At 58.6% G+C, this 11,229-nt stretch overlaps 1 protein-coding gene and 1 long non-coding RNA gene across 4 annotated transcripts in view; one reads left to right on the top strand and one right to left on the bottom strand.

Annotated features, from left to right (window-relative positions):
* Positions 1-252: 252 nt before the first annotated feature.
* Positions 253-8,589, bottom strand: GDPD2 (glycerophosphodiester phosphodiesterase domain containing 2). 3 transcript variants are annotated; one of them, XM_017737621.1, is made up of 15 exons: positions 8,462-8,589; positions 7,288-7,391; positions 7,121-7,214; positions 6,829-6,888; positions 6,385-6,483; positions 5,910-6,003; positions 5,336-5,481; positions 4,760-4,842; positions 4,101-4,248; positions 3,356-3,571; positions 2,363-2,514; positions 1,872-2,019; positions 1,557-1,639; positions 1,019-1,118; positions 253-780 (listed from the first exon to the last, which is right to left on the bottom strand). In XM_017737621.1, exons 1-14 carry the CDS (start codon positions 8,573-8,575, stop codon positions 1,022-1,024), a joined length of 1,638 nt encoding a protein of 545 aa, XP_017593110.1. In that variant the 5' UTR covers positions 8,576-8,589; the 3' UTR covers positions 253-780; positions 1,019-1,021. The 3 variants fall into 3 exon arrangements, with proteins under 3 accessions (XP_017593110.1, XP_017593111.1, XP_017593112.1); XM_017737622.1 differs by having other exon boundaries at positions 1,090-1,118; XM_017737623.1 differs by having other exon boundaries at positions 4,101-4,170.
* Positions 8,526-11,229, top strand: part of LOC108447481 — a 3,038-nt gene continuing 334 nt past the window's right edge. The window contains exons 1-2 of the long non-coding RNA XR_001863085.1: positions 8,526-8,612; positions 8,809-8,811. This is a non-coding gene — a long non-coding RNA (uncharacterized LOC108447481). The remainder of the gene's footprint in view (positions 8,613-8,808; positions 8,812-11,229) is intronic.

Here is an 11,229-nt window from a genome sequence, read left to right as displayed (position 1 = left end):
CGTGCCGCAATGTGACCGATGCCGAGTCCCACCGCTCCCTCTGCTGCCTTGGAGCAGCAGCAGGAGCGTGAGCGCGGTCCTGCCAGCCCCTGCCACCCACCACCCCCAGCCCTACTCCTTTTCTCTCCCGAGCAACAGGCATTAACTGCTGCATGGAGTGCCAGGACCCTGTCCCGTGAACATGAAGCCAGCAGCAGCCGGGACAGGATTTCTGTTCAGGATGGGAGGGTGAAGAGCTCGGCTTCTCCTTTGTCTTGTGACAAGCCACTCTGCACCCCCATTCCTATTCCTCAAGCCATGGGACAGGGCAGCTCCCAGGGGAGCAGCCCTTAAACCAGGTGCCCCATCACTGGCTGCAGAGCTGCTGACAACAGGCAGAGACAGGCCACCCCCTGCACCAAACAGCGACCCAAATCCCTGCTCCTGTCCAAACCCCAAGGGAGAGGCCTCAGCTCCAGCACTGCTGGGTAAATATTCTGCCCCTAGGCAACCCCTGCAAAGCTTTAGTTCCTTGCTGCCAGTGGGCAATGAGAACCCAGTTCCAAGTCTTTTCAGCTGAGGGCAGCTGTGCACCATGAAAAGGAGCAAGGAAGGCCAAGGTAGAAGGGAGGCTCATGAAGGAGTCTGAAAAGGAAAGGAGCCTCGAAGCTGGCCTGAGGAGTGCTCCCTGCTTGAGCTGTGCAGGGCTCTGGCCGCCCTTCCCCACGGCTGACGCAGGCAAGAGGGGTCACTCTTGCATCAAGCTGTTGATCTTTGTGAGCAGCACATCCGTCTCAGACTCTGAGGAGACAGAGAAAAAACCAGTCATTGTGGGCAGCCACCATCCCGCAGCAGTGACAGGCAGAGTAGCCTGAAAAGCAGGTTTGAGGATACTTGGGGGATGTGGGATTCCCTAGTGGTGTCCCACAGGGCTGTTTGTTAAGGGCAAGACAGGAGGAACTCCCTGGGCTGGGATTCCCTTCCCTCCCCCAGCCATCCCAAACCACTCCGTCACGTTTGGCTGAAGAAAGCTGCCTGCCTGTTAGAAAAGAGTCCCACAGGCAGAGCCTGGCTCCAAGGGAGGGAAGCTCTCGTTCCGTGTGCACTCACCCGCTGGCTGTCTTCTGTGGGAACATTTCCTAGGAGATGGAATAGGATCGATGTTAGCATGCAAGTCTGGTCTCACCGTTCCCTCCCCTGAGCTGCCAGCTGGAGGCTGTGGGGCCCCGCAGTCCCAGAGGGAACTGCTCTCAGTGCCTGCAGCACTGGTAAAAAGGAGCAGGATCAGGATCCCCCAACCTCAGCCCACCAAGCCCTGGGGTGCAGAGAGGGCTAGGAAGTGTGAACTAAGGCATCCAGCAGCTCGAGGCAGGGTCGGGGCAGAGTTTTAGCTGCTGCCTGGTGATAAAAGCTGCCTCCACACACTTCTGTCTTACTTAGCCAGACAGGAGAGGACCTGCCCAGGATCTGAGTCCACAGAGGGTGGCAGCAGGTTTAGATCTGCACCAGCCACCCAGGGCACACTACAATCTCCCCAGACAGACCTGCCTGGGGAGGGGGAAAGGGATCAAACCTACTTCAGCAAGACGAAGGCCCAGATGATGATAAGGAAGGAAACGCAGTCTACAACGATCCAGATCATGAGGTATGTGCTGCTGGGCTGCAAGGCAATGAGACAAGCCATTGAACACCAGCTAGGGATGGTGTGCTGTGGCACAGCCCTGCCTGCTGTGCCACCAGTCCTTTTTACAGGGTCACATGTTCCCATGCCAGTACAGCGGTGAGCAGAAGTCACCCTCCAGGCAGCTGCACAGGGCTGCTGCAGAAAGGCACCCACAAGTGCCTGCCACACAGGGCTGTGGGGCAGGGTGAAGGATGGAGGGGTCACTTACAAGCAGCCAGACAGGGTGTTTCATCTCCTTCAGCACCTGGCAGGCGTTGGTGGTGACAGAGCTCACCCCTGAGCACCACAGCACAGAGAAGAGCCAAGGCTGGTTCACCACATACAAGTTGACAGAGATGTTGTCCTGGCGGTACTGCCTGCATGGGACAGCTGTGGTCAGAGTAGGAGACAGCAGGGTGCCACCACACTCTGCACAGCCAGAGAGAGCTGTACAATTGGGATATGATCCAGCACTTGCAGCCACACGGAGCGACTGTCTGGAGATCCAGACCCAGGGCAGATTTGCTGGCAAGGCAGAGGACAGAGGACTGCAGCCAACTCCATCCTCTGTACCAGCCCTGCCATTTGTGCACAAGCCACGCACCCAGCCCTTCCCAGCAGCACACCAGCACTTAGCCTCAGCTGGCCCTCACCTCTCTTGGTCCTTGGGACAGTGCCCAGACCTCCATAACTCCCAGGCACTTGGGAAAGGGTTCTCACCTGATCTCCTCAGAGCTCATGTCCTGGTAGGGCAGATTGACATGCAGTACTGGCTCCTTTTCATCCTTGAGTCTCTTCCGGCCGTAGACTTGCTGGACACCTGGGGCCTGCTGTTTGACATCTTCCCTGAACCCATCTGGAAGCCAGAGGACCTAGGGAAAAGCCAGAGAGCACATGCAGAGGAGAGGTGCTCCAGAGAGTTTGCTCTCTTCCAATATTCCCTCGCAGGTCCAGGCACACATGGCCTGCTTAGACAGCTGCTTCCTGCCCCTCCATCTCCACACTCAGCTCCTCCACGAGGATCTCAGCCAGGACAGTCTCCTAAGAGCTTGCCCTAGCCAAGAAGTAAGCACAACAGGTTCCACTGAAGGGAGAAAGCAGTTCCAGCCTAGGAAATCTGCAACAGTTAAGTCCTTTCTGGGTCATTTAAAGTCATGAAGTGAATCTATTTAGACCCAACTCTGTAGGAATGCACCTTGGATCAGCACTATAGTAGAAGTCTTTTCTACTTCCCCTCCTGCTCTGCATTCCCAAAAGGCCAAGAAAGGTGATTTGAGTGCTGATTCATCCCCTACGGGCAGTACATATCCTGTGCTGCAGAGGTTGGAGGAAGCATAAAGGGAACACAGGAGGGTGCAGCAGGAGTCCAAGAGCTGCAGGGAGAGTTGTGGGGAAGTGGTATTGTATTCCTGCTCGTGCTTGGCAGTGTTGGTCCCCTCCCTAGACTGAGTCATTGTTTACACACCAGGGTGCACAGTGCTGGGAAACCAAAGTATTTAGAGGGGTCTGAAGCTGTAGGCATTAAACCCTAATTATTGGCAACTTCTCCCAGCTAGAGAACCCCACAGCTGGGCAGGGCTGCCCAGCAGGGATCACACACGGGGATGTGGTGTATGGGGTGTCAGGGATGCTCTGTGTGGCTGGCAGGGCACCTCCCACCAGGCAAGGGTGTGACAGCAGGGCCTGGCAGGGGTGGGGTGGTGACCAACTCACCTGCTGCAGTGGGATGCCTGACTGTAAAATCACTCCCAGGGTGACATTGACAAAGTTCTGGTAGTCACTGTGGTTCTCAGGCCGGAGGTCGAACATGATGGAGATGTTGCTCTGCTTGGCTGCCTCTAGAGCCTGTTCCAGGGATGGGATCCTCTGTTTGGTTGTCTCATTGCGATCAGCAGGGGAAAGACTCTGCACAGTGGGAAATGGCCTCCGCTGCAAGGGGGAGAGAGGGGCAGTCACCACAGGCAGACCACCTGTAAGCTTCCATGTCCCAAACTGTCTCTGACTCTCAGCTTCCTACACTGGCCTCTCCATGTGCTCTCCAGTGCAGACAGGCACAGGAATCCTCCCTGTGCACATCCATCGGGCACCTCTACCCTTCTCCCACTAACAGCAGAATTCAAGCAGTCCCAACACCTGTGGGCATTCAAAGCTGCTCAGCAGTAGTTAGTCACCTTTGGGGAAGAGCCTGGCCACGGCTGCCTTCAAGCCCAGGCAGGCTGTGCAGCTCAGAGCAAACACGAGACATCCCCTCTCAAAGCAGCCTCCTCCATGACTCAGCTGAGGAGTGAGAACAAAGCCCAGCTTGGGGCATAACCGCACCCAAGGGATTTGTGCAGACTTCTGCACCCTGTCCAGGTGTCTGCCAGGACCAGTGCTCCAGAGGGAAGGTTCTGGAGCCCCAGGGCAGAGCTAATGCTTCACCCCATTCCTGACCAACCCCCCTAAGGGCATCCCTGCCCTCCAGAAACCAGCTGCCAGCATCCAGCTGCTGGAGATCTGTCCAGTTGAAGGCAATGCTCTGGGCAGCCCTGTCAGGGAACACAGCCTGCACGTTGGTGGTCCTGGTGAGTTCCTCGTCATGCATGAGGAATGGGACCCCGTCAGCACTGGCAAAGGAGCACAGAGGAAAGCCATATGTTGCAAGCTGTTCGTTTCTTATCCCTGCCCTGGCATTTCTACCCCCTCCCAGCCACCTGCTAGAGTAACCGCCCACCCTTATTCTACTTGTGGCCCTTTACACAAAAGTGTGTACCTAGAGACCAAGCCAGGAACCAAGTAGCTCCCTGCTCTCTAAAAGAGCTGTCCCAATAACAGGATTACATGAGATGAACTGGAGCCAGGGTCTGTTTTCCAAGCAGTACCCCTCCCCCGATGGAGCCTCCCTCCCTGGAAGGCAATCTGCATGGGGAGGACAGAAACCCAGTACCTCTCCCAAATCATTGGGACACCAAGCTGGAGCCAGTCCCATACTGGGAAGGTGGGAGTGGCAGAGCCCTTTGAACAGGGCTGCATCCAAATGCAGGCTGTATCAGTCCTCCAGGCGTCTTCCAGAATGCCCCCTGCAGGAGGTGACATCCCAGGATACACAGACCCCTTCCTCCCTCTGAGCACCTTTACCTCACCATGACGTCTGTCTCGAAGACTTGCACATCACACTCCACCGCCTTGTGCAGCGACATGAGGGTGTTCTCGGGGGCCAGCTGGAAAAAGGAATGGTGTTAGTGCAGAGAGCATGGGCAGGATGGAGCAGCAGGCAGGCACTCAACCCGCCTGGATGCGCCCAGCAGCCTGGCTGAGCTCTAGGGCAACCACAGTGAGACTGGGGTGACCTGGGCATGGTGGGGGATGGAAAAGGACAGGGGATAGAGCCAGAGCCTGCCTCATCCCTGCTTCCCAGCCTACACTACACAGCCAGGCTTTCTGCTGGGAGTCACGTGCTCCTGGTCCAGTAGCGCTCAGGAAGCAGCTCTGTCCTGCAGCTGCTGCACCTCCCTCCTCACCCTGTGCTCCCCCATCCTCCAAGCCTAAGCTGCCCTGGCTGCTGTGGGGACCCCACTGTTCTGGGCTGGCCAGAGCTTGTCCAGGCCTGTGGCCACAAGGATCTGTGCCCTGCAGCCGGGCACAGCCTGGCTTTTCCTGGGGGAGCAGCCTGCCCCACCCACCCAGACCACTGCCAGGGTGCTGGTCACTCACCATGGGTGCTCCTCGATGGCCAACTAGGGCTGGCTTGGGGGGAAGCTGGTTCTCCTCCATGATGCAAGGGGAGGTGATTCCCAAGGGAGCCAGGTATAGTGCAATCATCGCTGCACAGTACACAAGCAGCAGAAACACCCTGAGACCTGCAGGCAGACAGAAGTTAGAGGGGATGAGGTACAGAGGAAGAATTTTTCAGGTCACTAGGAACAAGCCAAGGCCGCTTCAGCTGGCATTAACCTGTCATTGCCCTAGGTCAAACATTGCATCCCCAACCTCAGGAACACTGCAGATTTATTCTTGGCCCACTACGTGTCCTTGCATCCTAACTCAGCACTTCTGCAGCACTCTGCCACCTGTAGCCCTCCCTCAGCTGCAAGGCAGGGAGGGTTGAAGCTGCAACAAGGGCTGGTCATGAGAAGCAACCAAGAGCAGGCATTCCTACCACACTGGGGACCTGTTCCAACTGCACTGGTGCTCCCTGAGCACCACTCTGCCAACGGTGCTGCTCAGTTGGGTGGCAGGAAGCAGGGCACCAGCCAAGGTGACAAGAGGAGATCTTGGAGGGGATTACCTGTCTTGCGGGTGCGGTAGATGAAGCTGGCCAGGGGCCAGGCAAGGAGCGTCATTCCCCCCACAGTTCCAATGTGCAGGAAGGGACCTGTTGCCTGGGGAGGCAAAAACAAACGGGGTGTCAGCCAGCACCAGTCCCCGTCCCCAAAATACACATGGCTCCAATGCCAAGGACCTGCCGCCAGTCCTGCGGGAAGATCCACAGTGCCAGGGAGGGAGGGACAGGCTCCTGGGGGACAGAAGAAAATCCCTGCTCTGCTCCAGCCACCATTCATCAGTCTGGTGGCAGCTGCTCCAGGCAGGACTGCAAGAGCAGAAGGAGCACCTTGCCTAGCCAGGCAGCAGAAGTCAAAGGCTGGGAATTAACCCCCAGTGTACACAACCATGCTCGGGGCTTCAGTCAGCACCCTGCAGCTCAACCCCACAGGCCAGGCACTGGGTGCAGCAGGGGAGTCCCTGGTATCAAGGTGACTCACCTGCAGGGAGACACGAGCGCTTTTCCACTCCTCCGCCCACTTTATTCCCAGCCCTGTGAAGGCTGCAGCCACCACCAGGGCAGTTAGGATCAGCAGGACCTGTGGGGCAGGGCACAGGGCAGTTAGGGGAGCACACAGCATCTTGCAGGCTAGGCAGAGTCCTCTTCATCCCTTCCTCATGGGCCCCTGCAAGCCTTGATACCCCACTTTTCCCATCTGGGTTTCCAGCTGAGCTCTGTGCTCGATGCTTTGAGCACTGGGAATATTCCCATCCCAGAGACATGTGGCTGAGGAACTGACAGCTGCAGCCCAGCTCAGCGGAGACACACAGCCACTTAGTGGGGTCACAGCAGCCATACACAGCCTCAGTAGGCTGGTCCCAGCTTCTGAAGGTGCAAGGGCAGCCAGGACAGGCACCACCTCCCTGCACTCCCAGTCTCTCACCTTGTGCACCCAGTGTAGCTTCAAGGGCTGGCCGCAGAGCTGCAGGCACAAAGCAAGGACCTGCAAGAGCAAGGAGCTGTCAGAGCTGGGCTGTACCCCACACCTCAGCCCTCACAGGCCACTGGACTCAGCCACAGAAGCTCGGGCCCCCTGGCACAGGCAGGATCTCTGGCCGTGCTCAGGCTGACCCAGCTGCAGATGCTGCAGGCTCCTCCCAGCTCTGCCCAGGGCACGGCAGCCTGTGCTCAGCACAGATCCATCCCCCCAGCCCAGCGGGATCAGGAGGGCTCACCAGCAGCACAGACGAGTAGCTGATCAGCACAGCCGTAGCTATGAGCAGGACCTGGGACCAGTCTAGCCACAGCTTCCTCTCCCTGAAGATGAATCTGCCAGCAAAGGGGAGCGTCAGAGAGGCAGGGGTGACGTGGGGAACAAGGCTGGATGTGGGATCCTACTCACTCGTTGAAGTTGTGGAAATCATTGAGGATGATGATAGCGAAGTAGAGCCACACCAGTGTGAAGAGGAAGACGCAGAAGAGGAAAAGGAACCAACTGCAGTCACACTGGAAGCCAGAGATGAGAGTTATACACACACCTTCAGGGCACCTAGCCCCTGGCCAGGTTTCTGAGACCCCTGGTATGAGCCAGCCAGCAGCGGGGAGCACAGGGGGTCACAGCAGGCACTGGCCCAGGGGTGCAGGCACTGAGCTGCCCCATGGAGAGGGACCAGAGCTACCCTGGCTGGCTCTTTTAGCTGGACCCACGCTACAGAGAGATGGATGAGCATGTCCTACAACAAACTAAAAGTCTGCCTATGCTAGGATGGGGAAGATAGCCCCTGTGAAATGACTGCCTCCTTTCCCATGCAGCACTCCCTAGGAACAGGCTGGGACTTTGGACATAAGAAGGGACAGGGAGCAAGGTCCCATTCCCTTCTAGCTGGATGATCTGTGGGCTGGGCAGAGAGGGGTGCAGTGCCTCAGAACTGCCCTTGCCCTGGTGAATCTGCAGACTGCGTCCAGCAACATTGTCCCCAGCCACTAGTCCCAAGTGTGTAGGGGAGGTGAGGGGTGCCACAGGTGCCAGAGGGACACCTAGCAACCCAGACTTATTTGTACATTCCAGGCAAGACAGGACAAGCAGCAGCAGAGCCACTCCCATGGGAGTCGGAGACCTCAGAGAATCCCAGGGCCCCACCACTCCCAGGTTACAAATTGCTGGGGACACCCTCCTGGTGGGGCCACACCCAGCCCAGGAACTGTGTCTCCCACGTGCCTGGCCAGGTGCCCGGACCTGGTGCCACACTCAGCCCGAGGGCTCTGCTCTGCTCCAGGAACGTGCAAGAGCTGCAGATGCACACTAACGCTGCTCTACCCTTCTTGTCACCCAGCAGGAACACAGCTCTCACCTTCTCACTGCTCCAGGCTAGGGCAGTCCCTGGACAGCGAGGGTGCCAGGTAGCATCCCAGCTCTCCTGGGGCTCGGCCTTGGGAAGCACGAGCACCAGCAAGAGGTCAGCAGCTCAGTGTCTGGGCTGACCATCCCAGCCAGAGCCCTTCCCCAGCCCAGCCACCACTCTGAGACTCCCACACAGGGGCTGGCAAGCCCTAGGTCAGCATCACTCAGGTATCACCTTGGTGGTTCTCAGGCCCTTCCTCTTCTCCTTCTTGGCAGTGATCCACTGGCAGCTGTAGGGGCAGAGCAGGCAGGTGGCACAGGTAGAGCAGCAGCCAGGGGGGTCTGCCATAGCAGCAGACTGTCCCAGAGCAAAGGTCAGGTGTCCTGTGGGGGATACAACACAGTGTGTTGGCACAGACCTCCCTACACACTGCCCCCACCCCACTGAAGCATTTTGTATCCAGGTACCCTGGCAGGTGGCCCAGAGTGCTGGGACATCGTGGGGCTGCTGGTTGTGTCCCCAGGCAAGGCATGGTGCCAGGGAAAGAAGCAGCCCAGGGTGCAGCCCAACCTGTTGAGCAGGCTGTGCTGGGACCCTTCACCCAACAAGCTGGGGCATGCCTGGAGCTGGCAGGGAGCAGGGCCTGCTCCCCAGCCCAGGGTTCAGCACTCTCCCTGGGAGCCAGGACCACTGTGCAGGCTCCATGGGCAGGCAGCCTTGCCAGTCAGCTTGACAGCAACCTCGCACCCAGGCTTCCCACCTGCAAGGACTGTCCAGCCCCATGCCACAGCCTGGGACTCCTGTTTGCAGCTGGGGGTACATGCAACAAAGTTCCCGTTCTAAGTCCAGGTCCTTGCTGATGCAGCACCATCCTGGTAGTTCCTTATCTCAACCTGCACTCCAAGGAATCCCAAGTGTGGCTGCACGAGCTGCAGCTGAGCAGGCACTGGATGGCTTTGGTCCCAGTGCTTATGGGGGGGATGTGGGTGAGAGGCAGTTATGGGGGGAGCCCATTTCTACAGTCACGGAGATCCAGGCTGGGTGCAGGACCACCTCTGAGTTCCCCAAGCACTGGCAAGGGGAGAGGGCCTGGATGCTTTGCTATGATCCCCAGATTCCTGGTGTTTGGCTGGGAGATGCAGGGACCCCAGAACGAGGTATCCCTTGATCCACCCAGAGAAATCCCATGTTTAGTATTTCTTGTCCTGCTCTGGAGATGCTCCTCCTCCTCAGTGCAACCTCCCCAACAGGCCAGGCACATTATGCAACACTATCACCCTGCAGATTAAGCCTGGCTCTCATTTCACTGTGACCACAGAGCCAGGCATGAAAGCCAGCTGACCACATCCTCCCAGCCACATCCTCTCCAATGCTGGAGGCAATGGCATGCCTCGTGGAGCTGTGTCCCACTCCAATCTGGGCTGTGGAGAGGGGGAGCAGAGCTAGCCCAGCTCCTCCCAGGCCCAGCCAGCCAGACCAGAGTGGCTCTGCCATGCCCTAGCTGTGGCCAAGGTCAGCGTGGTCTCCCCCTGTAACAGGGCAGCACCCCAGCCTGTCACCTTAATCCTAAATACCAGCACTATGGGGGTCTCCAGGGCTGGGGTGCAGAGCCTTCCCCAGCACCCACACAGAGCACAGGGTCACACACAGGCAGGTAACCACCCCAAGAGCAGGACCCCATCCCTGGCCAGGCAGCTTCTGCAGGCTGGGGGACATCTGGGGGCTCCATCAGCAGGTCCAGCCAGCCAAGGCACAGAGGATGATGAGCAGCAAAGCAGAGCCCAACATCTGCCATCCCCTCTACCTTCTAGGGACCAGACCAGCAGCTGTGACCTCCTCAGTGATGGCACTGAGGGAGTCAGCCTTAACACAAGTACAGGAGGGTGTGGAACCAGATATTTCCTTTCTGATGCCCAGGGGCTCTGGCTGCAGGCCCCTACCCCTGCTATCACCACTTCCACCAGGGATCAGTGGGTTCAACCAGCCTCCACTTGGAGTCACCCTGTCCCCTGCCACAGCTCACATGGGCAGAACACTGGTGTCAGCAGCTGCTGGCAGGCTCCCACGCAGGGTACACAGTACAGAAGGAGTGGCCATGGGCACCAGCTGTAATTCAGCACTCAACTGCTCCAAGGGACTGCTGCTGCCAGGACTGGAGCTTGGCAGAGAATGGCACAGGACTGGTCACGAATCTACCCCAACAGTACTGTCCGGAGAGTTTGGAGGGGAAATGCCACCCCGTTCTCCGGCTCAGAGTGCGACTGCAGCAGTAGCATCAGTAGTTATGGCGCAACACCCCTGGCGCAGGGCACAGGTCCCAGACAGAGCAGGGCTGGGTACACATCAGACCCAGCTCAGCTTCTGCTCCGGTTCCAGTGGGAGAGCAGCAGAGTGGGAGCTGGGGGTCCATCACGGCTGAAGGACCCCTCCTTTAGCTCCCACCAAACAACCCCCGCAGCACGCCACAGCCCTAGTGTGGGAGGCAGAGGGAATCTGAAGGGGTGACAAACCCATTGCCACAGTCACACGGCAGCATATGCTGGTAGCCTCACAAGGACCTCCGTTCCCCAGGAGTGCTCGCACAGGACAACCTGGTGGCCATGAACAGGTCAAGATCCCCTTGCCCTGGTGTAGCCCAGCCAGCCCAGGCTGTGTGCCACGGGCAGGTCAGCAGGAGCTGGTGCCTAACCCCGCTGTTCCCTTTCCTCGTAGGACAGAACACGGGCTCAGCATGGGGCACAGAGTGACCCAAACCAGTAAGAGCAGCACAGCCTGGCCCAGATCCCCCACTCTCAGTCTCATGCCCGGGCAGCCAGCCCTGGGCTCCCCGTTCCTGCTCTCCAGAGCGTGGGAACAGCGCGGGCAACCCCCTTCCTTCCCCCTCTCAGCTTCCCGCAGAGCCGGGATGATCACCCCCTCCCCGTGCCGCCCTGCCAGCGCAGGACAGCATCCCCACGGCCGGGGCAGCCACGCCGGGACACAAAACCAGCCACCCCCGGGAC

This window comes from Corvus brachyrhynchos, unplaced genomic scaffold, assembly GCF_000691975.1.
Source record: "Corvus brachyrhynchos isolate BGI_N302 unplaced genomic scaffold, ASM69197v1 scaffold346, whole genome shotgun sequence".
NCBI lineage: Eukaryota > Metazoa > Chordata > Aves > Passeriformes > Corvidae > Corvus > Corvus brachyrhynchos.
This window is presented reverse-complemented; position numbering and strand designations above follow the sequence as displayed.

Excerpts from the sequence above, each read along its gene's own strand:
- GDPD2 (XM_017737621.1), bottom strand. The coding sequence starts at position 8,575 with ATGGCAGACCCCCCTGGCTGCTGCTCTACCTGTGCCACCTGCCTGCTC. Across the intron at positions 5,482-5,909 it reads CTACCGCACCCGCAAGACAG|GTCTCAGGGTGTTTCTGCTG; the intron begins GTAATCCCCTCC and ends GTCTGCCTGCAG. Across the intron at positions 1,640-1,871 it reads AACACCCTGTCTGGCTGCTT|CCCAGCAGCACATACCTCAT; the intron begins GTAAGTGACCCC and ends ATTGCCTTGCAG.